Source organism: Arachis duranensis, chromosome 8, assembly GCF_000817695.3.
Source record: "Arachis duranensis cultivar V14167 chromosome 8, aradu.V14167.gnm2.J7QH, whole genome shotgun sequence".
NCBI classification, from domain to species: Eukaryota; Viridiplantae; Streptophyta; class Magnoliopsida; order Fabales; family Fabaceae; genus Arachis; species Arachis duranensis.
Genome location: NC_029779.3, coordinates 46,221,519 through 46,238,092, shown reverse-complemented (window position 1 = coordinate 46,238,092; position 16,574 = coordinate 46,221,519). Strand labels below are relative to the sequence as shown.

Below are 16,574 nucleotides of genomic sequence, written 5' to 3'. Positions count from 1 at the left end.
TCTATTTTTATTTTTCTTAATTTTATGATTTTCTAATAAAACTTCAAAATTTTATAATTTTTATATAAACTTTTATTTAAAAAATTATTTTATGTCATTCTTAAAATTGCTAATATCATTTTATCTTTTATAATTTTTCAAATTATTTTTCATTTCAATTATTTTATTTTTTAAAAATTTTTTATTAAAATTAATTTAAAGTAATATGCAGTAAATAGTTAAATAACATTACCCATTATACAAATTTACTTTCCTTACTTTTTATATATTAAAAAATAGAGCTTATTATAATAACTTGATGGTAATCCCATAAATTTAAAAATAAAAAATAAAAAATTATTTTAAATTAAATTAAAAAATCTCTTAGTTCTTTCTTTTATTTCGCTGCTGACACTATGAAAATTGGATAGCAATTTCGTGGGAGGTCCATCTGATATAGTTGGCCCATTTTGTGGGCACTTTCATTGAGATGATATAGAAATTCATTTCTTATAGGATAGTCATTTCGTCGGAGGTCCACCTGATATGGTTGGCCCATTTTGTGGGCATCTTCATTGAGATGATATAGAAATTCATTTCGCAGAGATTGACCAAGAATTGGAGGTGCGCATTTTCAAAAAGATTTTAAACCATGCGCATTTAGGGAATTAAAGTGTCTCTCGTGCGCATTTTGGTAAAAAAATCCAATTTTATTCCATATAAAAAAAATTAGCCAATTTTGGAGGGTGAACACTTGCATACAATTATATCATGTGAAGTTGAAATAAACTGTTGAATAATAACATATAAGTTTCTACAATTTTTGTAGTGTTAGAGGTTTTTGGTGTTGTTAGAAATCATGCTTATATTCATAGTCTTTTCTCTTTATTATTGTACTTTCTCTAGTGTTTGTTTTTGGATTAATACTGAAATTTAGTATTGTATTTAATAGTTAAAAATTGATAAAATTAAAATTTTAAGTTTTGACATTAAATTTTAGTTTTTTTAATACTTCAAATAAGTTAAAATACAAAAAAATTTGAAAATAGAGATAAAATTTTAATATTATTTTCTTAAAAAACATTTTTATTTAATTTTTTAAATTCTAAATTCACCAATCAATTTTTATATTTATCTTAAATTAAATATGATACTGAGACATAATTTAATTTAATATATTTTATACTAAGTATAATACAAAGACTTACTTTTTTTAAAAAAAACAAATAATTTTACACAACATGATAGACCAAGTGAAAACAAAGAACAAAATAAAAGTAAAGTTATAACCCATGGTCATTTTTTACATTATCATTATCAATTGTCGGAGTTAACACTTTGCTATTCTTAATAGCTTTTAACCATTTATTAATGACATCTTTTATATCCAAATATTTGTTTACAACAACTTAATTCAACCTTAATTTTTCTATTTCAGTCTTAATTTTTTAGTCTCTTTCAAACCTAACTTTAATATATAACCAAGAACTTGTGAAGATTTAACCCAAAATTTTTGTTATTTGCCTAAATACCTAATGTAACAAAACTAGTATTTTAATTTGTTAATTATACATAATAATATTTGATATTATGAAGTGTAGAAGAATTAATGTTATATTTGAGTGAAAATAAACTTGAAGTTCATAGGTTCAATTAAATAGGACCAGATTAAAATATTCAGGTTGTAGATAAAATTTAAATTGAAGAGTTTTTTCCACCGATAAAATTAAGGTAAAATTTAAATTATGTTCGTCACAACATTATTTTAGAATTAATTTTAAAATATAAACAACAAGTTCACACTTAAAAGCATTGAGTTTGGAAAATATTGGCTTGCCACCGAACTGACCTTTAATTTTAGGATAAGTTACTTAAATAAAATAATTAGAATTTAAAATTATTAGATTTCACCTTTTTCATATTAAAAATATAATTGCAGCTTTTTTTTTATATATTTATACAAATCGTCATTGATAGCACCGAATTTAAATTAACATAAATTTATATGAAAAAAGGTTAAAACAAAAATTGCTATATATAGCAATAATTTCTGAAGAAATAATAGAATAAAACATAAACTATTATAGATAGTAATAATTTATGTATCATATTCATCACTTTCACTAATCTTAAAATTAGAATTTATTTTATCATTATCATTGATATTCATCACATTATTTTTTTGGTCTTGTTAATAATGTCAAAATTATTACCTACAAAGTAATTCGAATCACTAATTATCCTAATCATAATTATTGTGTATTGTTCGATAATTTAGATACTGGACTATTCGGAGAGATCCTTGGATAATAAGAGGAGGTTTCGCCTAATTTTGTGTTGTAGGAATGGAATCTGAGAGCGCCCGACTTCCCGAGCTCTTGACGTGGAGGAGCGGGAGAGTGTCACCTACAAAAACACTCTAACGCTCTAATTAGTCAAGTGTGCAGGCGGAAAGTGTGTAAAGTTGTTAGTGACGTACCTCGAGAGAGGGATAAGACCCTCTTCTTATATACCTTGTCAGTATGGTGGGCCCCACGGGAGAAGACCTCCTTCCTGAAAACTTTCTTTCTCACAGCTGGGGTAAAGCTGGTAGCAGGAGTGTAATTGGGTCGTGGATTGGGGGGAATATATACGCAGACCCGACCGAAGAGATCGGGTTGTCTGCGGCCAGGTCAACCCGGGTGTTAGTTGGGTTGGGCTGTAAAAGTGCTACACCCAAATTTGCTACAAATACAGAAAAATATTTTCTCTAATGCTGCGTTTTTTCTTCTTTTTTTCCTTATTTCTTTATTTCTTTTAGTTAAATGAATGTAAGTTCATCCTATTTCAAGTAATTTTGCTGCATTATGTGTTTCTTTTTCTTCTTTGTTTGATTATTTTTATTTTTATTTTTGTTAAGAAAGTAAAAAGAAACTTGATAAGGTTAAATAAAAAAAATATGAATAAGAAAAAAAAGAAGAAGAAGATGGTGGTGATTATAAAAAAAAGAAGAAACAATAGAAAATGAGAATGAGGAAGATGAAGAGTTTTGAACTATACAGAATTTATTAGAATAAAAATACACCAAAATATTTTGTATTACACCCAAATTTGCTGCAAAAAAAGTTTCATTTAATGCTATATTTTTTCTTCTAAACTGAACCACACTTTAGCCTTGGATTCAAAACAATAATCAATTTCGTTTTGATTAAATTGACAATCTGAACCCGAATTATTTATTATCTTCAACGAGACAAGTGATGATGAAGGAGAAAGAGAAAACAAAAAGAGGAAAAGAAATTTCAATGGAAAAAGAAGGAAGAGAAAGAGATGGTGTTGATGACGACAATAACGAGAGAGAAAAATTACGAAAAAGAAGAAGAAGATGCATGAAAGAAGAAGAAGAAGAAGGAGGATAAGAAAAAGAGGAGGCACGGAAAAAGAAGAAGAAGAAGAAGAAAAAGAGGTTCAGAGAAAAACGTAAAAAACGGGTGAATATAAATGACTTGTATGATTTGTACGGAAAAATGCTTGTATGTAGAGAATAACTCTTAAAAGAATAGAAAAAATGAAATTTAATGATATTTTTTTAATAAAAATAAGCTTTTAAAAATAATTGTGTGTTCTGCGGATATATTTGGTATCTGATCCAACCTTAAAAAGCTGCGGATATTGGATCCGATCCGATAATTTTAATGCAGACCGGATCGAATTTTTAGCCCTATCCAATCCGATCAGTGTATACCCCTATGAATTCGAGTCTTACTCCTAATTTTGAAAAAAAAATAATTAAGCTAATTTAAAAATAAAATTTAAAAAATACATTTATTATAAAAGAATTAAAATTTTATATAATTATTTAATTATATTTATCCATTGAATCACTAACCAATGACTTACTATTCTAAATGATTTAATTAGTGGGTCGATTCTGATGACTATGGCTTAAACCTGAACTTACCCTGCGGCTTGTGTCACGTGTTTCCGCAGCGGGAAAAACCAATTGCATTTGCTCGCTACCAAAAACTGGCGGGAACCTTATTCATTAATCATTCACTCCACTACACTTCTCTGTTCTCTCTGTCCCCTAAACCCTCCTCCTCCGCCTTCTCGTTTATAGTGACAGCCATGAGCAGCGGCGGCCGGAAACGCCGTGCTCCACCGACTTCGCATCCCTCGCCGGCCACCCAGGCGAAAACCCAGGCCCTGTCTCAGGAAGATGATTTCGTCGATGAGGATGTGTTCCTCAACGAAACCCTCATCACGGAGGACGAAGAGTCCCTCATCCTCCGCGACATCGAGGAGCGCCAGGCCCTCGCTAACCGCCTCTCCAAGTGGACCCGCCCTGCCCTCTCCTCCGACTACGTTTCGCAATCTTGCAGCGTCCGTAAGTAGTTTCCGCCGTAGCAATTTTCTGTTATGAAAACCTGCACTAGGGTTTTTGCTTTTGTGTTGATTTTGGATTTTTGGTTATGTAGTTTTTCAGCAGCTGGAGATTGATTACGTAATTGGAGAGAGCCACAAAGAGTTGATGCCGAATTCGTCTGGACCTGCTGCTATAATTAGAATATTTGGTGTTACAAAGGAAGGTTAGCTCGTGCTGTCGATACTGCTAAAACATTTATAGTTAACAATTTGAGAATATCCGTTTACAGTGTTGCTTGAACTTGCTTTTACTTTTCATACTGCGAAAGCATTTGAAGTCAACAATTTTGGAATTATCTATTTAAAGTGTTGCATTGTTCTTCCTGTCTAACTTATCAAGAAATGATTGATTAGTTAGGGGTTAGAAGTCGTCTTAAAGAGAGCAGTAGTAGTTGAAGGTACATGTTAGCATGTCTATTTTTCCTTATTAATCAAGCTCTCACTTACTCTTCAACAAAAAATGCTGGGTATTAGTCTCTTTTAGTCCCAATATCATTCTTTAGTTAGTTCATAGAGTAAATAAATTGTTGCCTTACTTATGGATAAGGTTTAGTACTTTTATAACTTCTATTAGTTCATATTATCTACTTGTGGTTTTTAACATGGAATCGTACTAAATTATTTAATTAGATTGCTAATTATATACATTATTGTTCAGCCTCAATGCTACAATTAATATTTTGAAATTATAGTTGAAAAGAATTTTAGATTGTGTAGAGATCAGAAGAGTTTGGACCTCGTGCCCTTATACTTAGTTTATAATCAAATTATATTTCAACCCAAGTAGAAGTCAGCCCATGCAAAGGAGCTTGCATGGCAAGTGTTAACTATTTGAACCTGTGGTCTTTGATCCACAACTACAAGTGAGTCATTGATTTTCCAGTGTGGAAAATATGACATGAATGTGAACTTGGATTTTAACAGTTTCCAAATTTTTACTTTCATGATATGTGATTTTTAAATATAGATATATAGATATTTTGATACTTCAGAATAAGGTTCATTTATTTTGACGGGCCTTCCTTGTTTTTAATTTTATTGTTTTGGGGTTGATTGGTGAAATCATGATTTACAAGTCTAAACGTAGAGTCACTTTGCAGACTTACTTCTAATTATCTAATTGAAAAATGGCAGATATGCAGTGATAAATGTTTTAGAAAGGTCTATATTGATATTTTGGCGTACCTATGTTAAAAATGTTTCTTACACCTGTAAGTTCAACCTGACAGCATGATTTAGAATTAATTTTATTGATGGACTCTACTGTGAGAAGATTACAAGACTTGTGAAATTGTAATTTTTGCTAAACTCTCTGCATCCTTGTATACTTATTGTCTTAGTGAACATGGCCATGAAGGATTTTTTTCCCTTGCACACCCAGTTGCTTTTTTCATGGTTCATGTTATAATTTCCCCATCACATGTATTAATAGACAACATCTATGTTTTAATAGCATTGAAAAACTGCCTGCTTGAAAAAGTTGGTATAGTTTGTAGATGATCTAGCTATACATTATCATGCTCAACTACGTCGTTCCTTGTAGGATTATATAATATGCTCTTGATGTTGTTTGTTAGGACACAGTGTTTGCTGCAATGTTCATGGGTTTGAACCATATTTCTACATCAGCTGCCCGCCTGGAATGGGTCCGGATGATATCTCCCATTTTCATCAAACTCTTGAGGTATGTGGCTTAGTGCGTAGGGATATTTCTTTTGTCCCATTTTCTCTCTTTTTTTTGTTAATTAATGAACGAATAGGTCTTCGAGTCATAAGTCGTATAATTTACTTGTATTTTTGTTTTGTGATTCTTCAGGGAAGGATGCGAGAGGCCAATAGAAACAGTAACGTGGGCAAATTTGTTCGTCGTATTGAATTGGTGCAGAGAAGGAGCATTATGTATTATCAGCAGTCCAGTTCTCATCCCTTTCTCAAAATTGTAGTTGCTCTCCCCACAATGGTTGCCAGCTGCCGTGGTATATATTATTAGTTGATTTTCTATATGTATTATGTTAATAATCTTTATGAGTTCAAAGAAGACCAGTGTTACTTGATTAATGCTTAAGCTTAAGCTATATCTTTACTTCTCATCAGCTGTATTATTATGCATTGTGATGTTGTGGTATGACCATGGCTTACCCCTTAGGTTGAGCATCAAGTTTTAGTTTCTCAAATCCTTACATTATTGTTTTGGTATTTACATTTTGACAATTGCCCTTCTCAAAAGCAAATGGTCATAAGTTAATTATTCTCTTGCCAAAATTATAATTCTTGGTAGGTATTCTTGATAGAGGTATTCAGCTTAATGGTCTTGGCATGAAGAGCTTCATGACTTATGAAAGCAATGTACTTTTTGCCCTTCGCTTCATGATTGATTGCAATATAGTTGGTGCAAGAAGCTTGTCTAACTGTCAGTTAGAGTTTGATTGCTTGTATCCTTTTTCTGTGGTACCTTACTACCATCAAATAGTCTACTAATACTCTAATAGAGGGGTTATTTTTTTGCAAAACAACCGTTGGATTTTTCTTCTTTATCCTTAACTTTGTTATAGGCATTCGGAATTGATTAGCCATGCTCCAGAAGGTGAATATTCAAAGATGGCACCATTTCGCATATTGAGTTTTGACATTGAGTGTGCTGGTCGTAAAGGTCATTTTCCTGAGCCTACCCATGATCCTGTTATCCAGGTCCAATGCTTTCTCTTGTCCCACTTGAACTACCATTCACATCACAATGATATTATTTTGAACTGCAAAATATCATTTTTATTGCAGATTGCTAATCTAGTTACATTACAAGGAGAAGATCAGCCATTCATCCGTAATGTGATGACCCTTAATTCATGTTCTCCCATAGTTGGTGTTGATGTGATGTCGTTTGATACAGAAAGAGAAGTCCTTCTGGCCTGGAGGGTATTCTTGTTGTTTTTGCATATTTTATATTTCTTTTGAGAATGCTAATTAAAAATTTGATATCTTGTGTTTTCATTATACAGTATGGTGTTTTTCTAGTGTCTATAACATTAATGGTTTGGGTCTTGAACTTGTATATCATGTAGTATATTTGTTATCTTATTATAGTTTGATGAGGATGATTTTCTTGCAGGATTTCATCCATGAAGTTGATCCTGATATTATAATTGGATATAACATCTGCAAATTTGACCTGCCATATCTTATTGAGGTATTGGTTATCTTTGAGATTAGAAAGTATAACCAGTTAATCATTGGAAGCTTCGGTTAATTTAGTCGTGGCTGCTATTTTATTATTTGTTTAGTTTATGCTTTTCTTGTTTTCAGAGAGCTCAAGCCTTGAAAATAGCAGAATTTCCTATTCTGGGCCGTATCAGGAACAGTAGGGTCCGAGTAAAGGATACAACTTTTTCATCTAGGTAAAGATAAGAAATAACACGTTGTTCTGTGGTTTCACTCTCATGTTATTTGTGTTAGTTAAATTTCTGGAATTGTAGTAGATGGTGGGTTTCTTACGAGTGCATCAACTTCTATAAAAAATGAGGATTTTTGGTTTCAAAAGTAATTACAACATTTTAGGTCCTCAACATTTTCTATGAATTTTAAAACTATCTCGTTTACCATTTGTGTTTTTGCACTGTCAATTGTTTCAACCACTTTCTCGGTGTTACTTGATGGTTTTGTAGACAGTATGGAACCAGAGAAAGTAAAGAAGTTGCTGTAGAAGGGAGAGTTCAATTTGATCTGCTCCAGGTACTGTTGATTTTGCTTTTCATTAACTACCCTCTGTTTGGATAATCCAACTTTATTGCTGAGTAAGTTTTTTTGGCTTTGTTTTATTTGAAGGTTATGCAAAGAGACTACAAATTAAGTTCTTATTCTTTGAATTCTGTTTCAGCACACTTTCTTTCTGAGCAGGTAAGGCAATGTTTTTTTTTTTATTTCATTCCATGTAATTATTTCCTTACTCCATTCTACTTTTAATACATCTTGGAACTGTTCATAAGACATGAATTGTTGGTAGAAGAAACAATTGACAGATCTTTTTTTGCCTTGGCTTTTTGCTATTGTAAATGTGACATCATGGATTAAATGAGTTATAATAATTTAGCAAAATAAATCTTGATTAGTATGTGTTAGTTACTATTTGTATATTTGTGCATGTGTTTCTATTTGCTTTTTTGCTTTGTGTGGTTCTATTCTAATGGCCAGCACAAAATATTTAAAAAAACTGAAATGTTGCACTTCCATCATGCCTTCATTGCTTGATTTATTTTTCTTTCTTTCTTTTTCCTTTGGAAAAATATAAAGCATACCAATTTAACAAGCCTCTGTCTGTTTGCATGCTGCAGAAAGAGGATGTTCACCATTCTATCATATCTGATCTTCAGAATGGAAATGCAGAAACTAGGAGGCGCCTTGCTGTGTATTGTTTAAAGGTTCATATTTTGATTTGTTTCTCTCGTAGTATGCTCTGTGCCACTACCATTTGTTCAAATGTTAAATGTTAAATGTCAAGTCTTCTGTTTCTTTTAACAAGTTCTCATTGACAGGCAAACATATGTTGACACAATTTGGAATTGATTATGATGTTTCCATGATCAAGATGTTAAATCACTTAAGTTTTGCAAATTCAGTTTATGATTTGACTATCTGATTAATAATTGTAGTATTTTTGGTCTGCATTTTAGCTGGTGCCCCTTACCTTTGTCAGAGGAGTTGTGGATGAAGACAGGCAGCTGATACATATATTTATTTTTTATTTGTTTTGTTTATTTACATTTATATTTATACTATGCATGAGGGGAGTTTGTAACCACTTATAGTACATGATACGTGTTCAGGAGGGCATTTAACACGTATCAGTACATTTCTGCTAAACTTTTAATACCTGAGTTATTAAACATGATCACACAATGTCACAATTTGACAAAATTTAGTTTAGTGTACTTTATCTATGCTAATAGATTCATTAATAACTTCTCTAAACCTGAAGTTGGCTTTAGAATCTTTTTACTGTCAATGCTGATTCTTGGGTGCACATTACATATTGTAAATTGGACTACTTAGGTTTTCAAAATATATTATTGAATGCACTTGAATGTCATTACATTTATTATAACTCCACATGCAACTCATAGGAGGCTAAAGGACTTGAAGTATGAAGAGTGCATTAGCAACCTTGAAATTTAACTGTTTTAAATTAGAAGAATGGGAGACAGAAAGGATTAAATGTGGGCCACTGGGTCATTGGGGATTTAAAACTATGACCATGTATGTCGCAAACCATTTCTTTTCAAAGTTTAGGCTATTAGGTGAAGTCAGACATGTGTACATTTAACATATTCAAAGGAGTGCAAAATTGGAGTTTAGATATCTTAAAATCTTTAATAATCTAGGTAGGCTATATTCTAGAAGTTGCAATGCTTATTTCTTGTTCATCAAAGTTGTATGTGCCGAATGTAGTAAATTTGTTATGGCAACATTTTACATTATTTCGTTCTTTTTATGTGCTTGAAAAATGAAAACGGTGAATCAATCTATTCTGATCTTTGTGCAGGATGCTTATCTCCCTCAACGGCTTTTAGATAAATTGATGTTCATTTATAATTATGTGGAGATGGCTCGAGTAACAGGTGTCCCAATTTCTTTTCTGCTTGCTAGGGGCCAAAGCATTAAGGTAAAGAAATAATATCTAATTTTTATAATCAATTATTATGAATGTGGCAAATATTTGGCACATGAATTTGACAAAGGAATTAAACTTAGGCAAAGCAGAAGAACCTGGTTCTTCCTAATGTAAAACAGGCTGGTTCAGAACAAGGAACATATGAAGGTGCCACTGTAAGTTCATTTTAATTATTCAATTGATGATTATATCAAGCTCTATCTTCCTTAAATATGCATAACTTCATGTTTTCTTTTTGTCATATCTCCTAATACAATGTGAAATTAAGACACTGAATAAGCTTCCTGCCAGCAAAATTATTTGACGATTTCTATGCCCAAAGGGTTTTCCAAGACTGCATTGAATGAAATAGATTTATAGATACATGCTAAACATAAATGTTGTATCAAAGTAGGACATTGCTGCCACAGTGCCACCTAACATCAGAGTTGCTGAATGCTGACATGTTTGTGGATTTGAAAGCTGTTTATAGCTCAATAATGTTGTCACCGAGTCTCTTCTAGTAGCTGCATTCTGTAAAGACTGTTTTCTGTTTTTATTTTTTGGACACTTTCTTTGTTTGTAACCATATTTGTTACGCTCAGAAAAGATGTGGTAGAATATTTTTTACAGTTTAAAAAATGTTTAGTAGAATTTATACGAAGTCCTCTGCTTGTATTAAATCGGAGTTCTTAAAATACTTTTCACTTGTCTTATCCCTCTTTAAATAACAAAAACAAAGAGTAAAAGAAAAAAAAATGAAAGCATGATTTTAAGTGTATATATTCTTGGCAGCCTTTTCCTTATTTTCCGTTTGGATGTTTATTTATCCAACTTTTGCTTGTCAAGCACAAGATCATGATTCTTTTAACTTCTGCAACTTGCAGGTATTGGAGGCAAGAGCTGGGTTCTATGAAAAGCCAATTGCTACTTTAGATTTTGCATCACTATATCCATCTATTATGATGGCCTATAATTTATGTTATTGTACCCTGGTAAATCTTAACTCTTCATGTTTCTAGCTGCTACCACGAGCAACTTAGTGTTTTTTTATCCCCTGTTGTATTTATTTTTATTCATTAGGGTTCATTGATTTTTTTTTTTTGGGGTAACAGTTTTGACTTTTGAGCACTTCTTGTTTACTGTTTTAAGGTGACTCCTGAAGATGTTCGGAAACTTAATCTTCCTCCAGAATCAGTGAACAAAACTCCATCTGGGGAAACATTTGTTAAATCAAATTTGCAGAAGGTCTGTTGCTTGAAAACTTTTGCTGCTTAAACTGAGTTGTCTCTACAACTGATTTCATTTTTGAAGTTTGTGAAGTTGACATAATAATTATATAGGGAATACTTCCTGAAATTCTTGAAGAGCTTTTAGCCGCGCGTAAAAGGGCAAAAGCAGATTTGAAGGTATCGTTTTTGTACTTTCTATGACTACTGACTATAGATTTAGATTTGCTTTTTACCTTTTTTCTAAAATTATATCTATATTTATTTTTACTATATTGAGTTCTTTATAATATCTTGAGTTCTGTCTTCCTTTACTATTGTAGGAGGCAAAAGATCCCCTTGAGAAAGCCGTGCTTGATGGTAGACAACTGGCCCTGAAGGTGAGTTGTGCATGATAATTATGTCTTTTTTTTTTCCGCCCCATGTCTCATTGTTTGATAGTTGTTCAGTCCATTATCCAGTGCATACTAACAAGTAATAACTGTACTACTTGGTAATTTCTTTACTTTTATTTCTGTTTTCTCCAGATCAGTGCAAATTCTGTATATGGGTTTACTGGGGCAACTATTGGTCAGTTACCATGCTTGGAGATATCGTCAAGTGTAACTAGCTATGGTATTGCTCCAACTTATTAGTTTGTGATGCTTTACAGTCTCAAGATCATGTGTCTTTTTAGAGGAAATAACAATCCTAATATGCATTGTATGTGTTGAAAAGGTCGACAAATGATTGAGCACACAAAAAAACTTGTGGAAGATAAATTTACAACTCTTAATGGCTATGAACACACTGCCGAGGTATTGTATTAGAAATTTTCTTGCTTTTGCTGTCTGTTATATGCACATGATGGGGTTCTAGGTTTAGTTGGTGAAACTGTCTATGTGTCTGTTGACCTGTACATTGAACTTAGTAGATAGGACGAAAATTTACCTTGTTACATATCATGTATGGGCTACAGCAAGTAATTAGCTAATTATTTTTTAGTCCCATGGTGCGGCATCTGGGAATTGAAACTTTTAGCTTTGAGCTAAAAGCCTGAGACTTTTCATCCTTGCAAATAATTTTATATTTTTGGTTATGCATCTTTTTAATGTTTGATGTCTTACAAAAAATGCAATTCTTCATACAGGTAATATATGGTGACACGGATTCAGTCATGGTTCAGTTTGGTGTCTCTACGGTAGAAGAGGCTATGAACCTGGGAAGAGAAGCTGCTGAATATATTAGTGGAACTTTCACAAAAGTAACACTCAGAATCACTTCTAATCTCTTTGCTTTAGGTCCTTGTATGATAAATCATGAAAGTGATAAAATCTTGAGTTCAGAAGATTTTCTTTTGTGTGGTTACGACTGTTGAAATAATGAAATATAGGATGGTACCTGTACATACTTTAGGCTGCGTTTGTTTCTGAGAACAGGACAGGACAAGACACTGATGGATAGAGACACAAAATTTTGTGTTCTTGCATTCTGTTTGGTGATAAACTAGAACAAATTATGAAAATTCAATTTATTCTCATTTTTTTTATTTAAAAAATTTGAGATGAAAAATATAACAATAAAAAATATAATTATGAAAAATTAACAAGAATAATGAAAGAAAAAATAAAAAATAAGTTGTGTCTCTTGTTAGTGTCTGCGTGTCCTTCCTGTCAGGATGGACACAAAATACACTAATTCAGTGTCTCTGTCCATGTCTCTTTTGCCAAACAGGATTTTGTGTCTCAGTGTCCTGTCTCGGTAAACACTGCATCTTCTTTCATCTATTTTTTTGAAGGAGAGAATAAAAGTTGCCTTGTTCAATTATTGCTTTCTTAAGTTTAGAAAGGACATTTGTATATACAGCTATCATTGGTCACCAGATAAAAGTTGAAAGCTGATAGTGATTAGGGCCATTATGTAGTAACTACATTGTAAATGATATTGCATCCAGTGCCTTGCAATTTTAGATGTTGAAATTGATTGCTAGAATCTTAAGTTGTAGGTGCAAATGCTATGAAGTTAATTCTAGTTATGTAACAAATACCAAAAAAAAAGTGAAATACCAAATATAGATCTGCTTGCTTTTCTGCTTCAAATGTGCTTGAAATTATTGATTCAATTATTTGTTATTTTTATTATTTCCTTATGTATTTTGTTACCCTTTTTATGTGAAGCCCATCAAACTAGAGTTTGAGAAGGTTTACTTTCCATATCTCCTAATTAGCAAGAAGAGATATGCTGGTTTGTTTTGGACAAAACCAGACAACTTTGACAAAATGGACACTAAAGGTAAACATCAATCTTTATCAACTAGCTGACCTGTTGCTTTGTTGAAATGATTCTTAAACTTTATTTACGTTCAACAGGTATTGAAACAGTTCGGAGAGACAATTGTTTATTAGTCAAAAACCTTGTGAACGATTGCCTTCACAAAATATTGATTGATAGGGACATCCCTGGGGCAGTTCAATATGTTAAAAATGCAATTTCAGATCTTCTTATGAACCGAATGGATTTATCACTTTTGGTTATTACAAAGGTGAATTTTTGGGGTCTACAGATCCTCTAGTTTTTTATTTTATTTTATTTTTTTATTTTTTTTACAATGTTAATTGCCTCTTGTGGAACATTATTTGATGTGAGTGTACTTGAAATATAATTGCTATTAACTTGATTGCTTTTATAGGGTTTGACAAAGACAGGAGATGATTATGAAGTGAAGGCAGCTCATGTTGAACTTGCTGAAAGGATGCGCAAGGTTTGGTGTGATAAATAAATGCAATGCTTATTTCTTAAACTAGATTTATTTGTCAAAGAATAATTCAGTATTATTGTAATATATGATCACATTTAGTGTCTCATACTAAAGAACATGAAAAAAGAAAAAAAAAAGGAAAATCTTGGGTCGACCACTTAGGTTTGCAGCAGTAAAAGAGAACAGATTGCGAAACAAAGCACAAAATGAAGAGAATAAACCTTTTCTTAAATCTGAGAATCAGCTAAACTAAACTAAGAAGAGAAAACAGAAGTAAATTCTTGAGTGAGCCCGGCTGCCAAGGAAACCATAGTGAGGTGAACTGATCCTATCTTCAAAAACATAGTCATTCCTAAAAAGCCAAGTTCTCAAAAGCTATACATAATTAAAAAGTCATAAAACATGATTTAGTTCGGATGCTGGTATTTTGCACTGTGTATGTGTATATCCCATGGGCTGATGCTTCCTAATGTTTGTAAACTATTTGTGAAACCATGCATTGTTTAATAAAGCCATGAGATTTATGTTTATTGTTTTCGTCATTTTAAACTTCTGAATTTTAATTCTGTGGTCATAAGTCTATTCTATTTGATTTGTAATTGACAGCGAGATGCTGCCACTGCTCCAAATGTTGGGGATAGAGTACCATATGTCATTATTAAAGCTGCAAAGGGTGCCAAGGTATTCGCATTCCCCCTCCCCATTGTTTTTCTCGGTAACTTTAAAGCATTTTTTATAACTTTTTTGATTATGTGTATTGAAATTAGGCTTATGAGAGATCAGAGGATCCAATATACGTCCTGGAGAACAATATTCCTATAGATCCCCAATACTATCTTGAGAATCAAATCAGCAAGGTTGGTTTGATAAGTGTTTTACATTTTCTCCAATATTTAAAGTTCTCGATCTTGATTATCTTCATGTTACAGCCAATTCTAAGGATTTTTGAGCCAATTCTGAAGAATGCTAGCAAAGAACTTCTCCATGGAAGCCACACAAGATCTATTTCGATTTCTACTCCGTCAAACAGTGGCATCATGAAATTTGCTAAGAAACAGCTAACTTGCATTGGTTGCAAAGCTTTACTTAGGTACCCAATTTTTCCTTTCTTTAGGTTCTAATATTTTCCTGGTTAATTGTCTATGTTTCTAATTGTAGTGGTTGCGTCTTTTGGTTCTAGTAGGCAAAATACTTAAGACTCTTAACACTAGAAATATGTTGAATAACCATCGATTCATCTGCTGACCTTTCCATTACCCAAACCCCCTTTTACCCTTCAACCAAACACACTCTTAGTTGTAACACAATGTTTTTGAGGGGACTTATATTTGCTTTAGTACCATATCTGATAATACTTGTGCACACATTTAAAGAATGTAAAATGGATGTTTATGTTTGTATCATATGAAAGATACACAAAGGGCTAATAATACTATTTTTTGTTGCATTTGGTTCAGCAAGGGAAATCACACTCTTTGCTCACATTGCAAAGGAAGGGAAGCCGAGCTGTACTGCAAAACAGTGACACATGGTAGCGATCTCTTCATTACCGAATATTCAATGTCAGATGGTTATGTTGTAATGGATGGTCTAAGCTATTTTGTTTCTATTGAACTTAATGTGATGGTGTGACTGCAGTTTCCGAACTAGAAATGCTTTTTGGGAGGTTGTGGACACAGTGCCAGGAATGTCAAGGTTCACTTCATCAGGACGTTCTCTGTACAAGGTATTTTATATTTTTGATATCTTTGTATAACTTAAGGGAGAATTTTAGTTGGAGTTATGCTCGTTTAAGCACCAGACTATTTTAGCAGTCAGTCACAACCTGGAGGCTGAAATATAAGTTTAGTGGAAATTTTCGTAGTTTCTTATTCATGTCACTGGATTGTGGTTGCAGTTACTCACTGTAACTGATTTGTCACTGCCTTTTTTTGTTACAGTCGTGATTGTCCTATTTTTTATCGACGAAAAAAGGCTCAAAAAGATATGGCTGAAGCAAAGCTGCAACTTGACCGATGGAACTTCTAAGATTTTGTCAAGATCCATAATTAGTTATTTCTCCGCATGAAAGCCAGATACCTTAATTTTACAATCGTTCACATAGTCTAATTTGCTGTTTTGGGGATTGAAGCACAACCTGTGTCTGCCTGCGGATTCGGAATCCTATGACATGCTCCTGGAAGGAAGGTAAATGTAGTGAGGCTTGATTTTTGCGTGGTCTATATCTAGTCTAGATATGAATTTTCTAGTGGGATAGTCTAGTTCATAATTTAAGCTTGTATATTTGTTCATTAGTTCGGGCACGCTTAATGTAAAGGTTATACCATAAATTTGTTTCAGTAAATGACAAATTTGTTTCTAAAAGAATTGGCTACTTAAATGTGAAGGTTATACCCTGCAAGAAATCGTATAAGTTGTCAATGAGTACTAAGTAGATATAATGATAATTTGACGATCAAATCCATGTTTTGAAATTCTCTCGACAAAGTATATCTTAATTATGATCCTTGAAAGAGAGGGTATATAGGCTTGTCCCATCTTCAATGAGTGAATTCACTTTGTAGGCGTTTTCAAATGCATTAGT

General features: G+C 32.5%; 1 protein-coding gene across 1 annotated transcript; it reads left to right on the top strand.

The window, feature by feature from the left end:
* The first annotated feature begins 3,937 nt into the window (after positions 1-3,937).
* Positions 3,938-16,502, top strand: LOC107463292 (DNA polymerase delta catalytic subunit). Its single transcript, XM_016082069.3, has 30 exons — positions 3,938-4,345; positions 4,437-4,547; positions 5,961-6,067; positions 6,200-6,359; positions 6,662-6,815; positions 6,936-7,071; positions 7,159-7,296; positions 7,490-7,567; positions 7,684-7,775; positions 8,043-8,109; positions 8,203-8,274; positions 8,709-8,795; positions 9,917-10,036; positions 10,126-10,200; positions 10,912-11,019; positions 11,177-11,272; positions 11,368-11,433; positions 11,577-11,633; positions 11,781-11,868; positions 11,971-12,050; positions 12,383-12,496; positions 13,410-13,524; positions 13,602-13,774; positions 13,922-13,993; positions 14,597-14,671; positions 14,758-14,847; positions 14,920-15,080; positions 15,448-15,521; positions 15,629-15,716; positions 15,931-16,502. The coding sequence occupies exons 1-30, from the start codon at positions 4,087-4,089 to the stop codon at positions 16,016-16,018; spliced, it is 3,201 nt and encodes a 1,066-aa protein (XP_015937555.1). The 5' UTR covers positions 3,938-4,086; the 3' UTR covers positions 16,019-16,502.
* Positions 16,503-16,574: the final 72 nt, after the last annotated feature.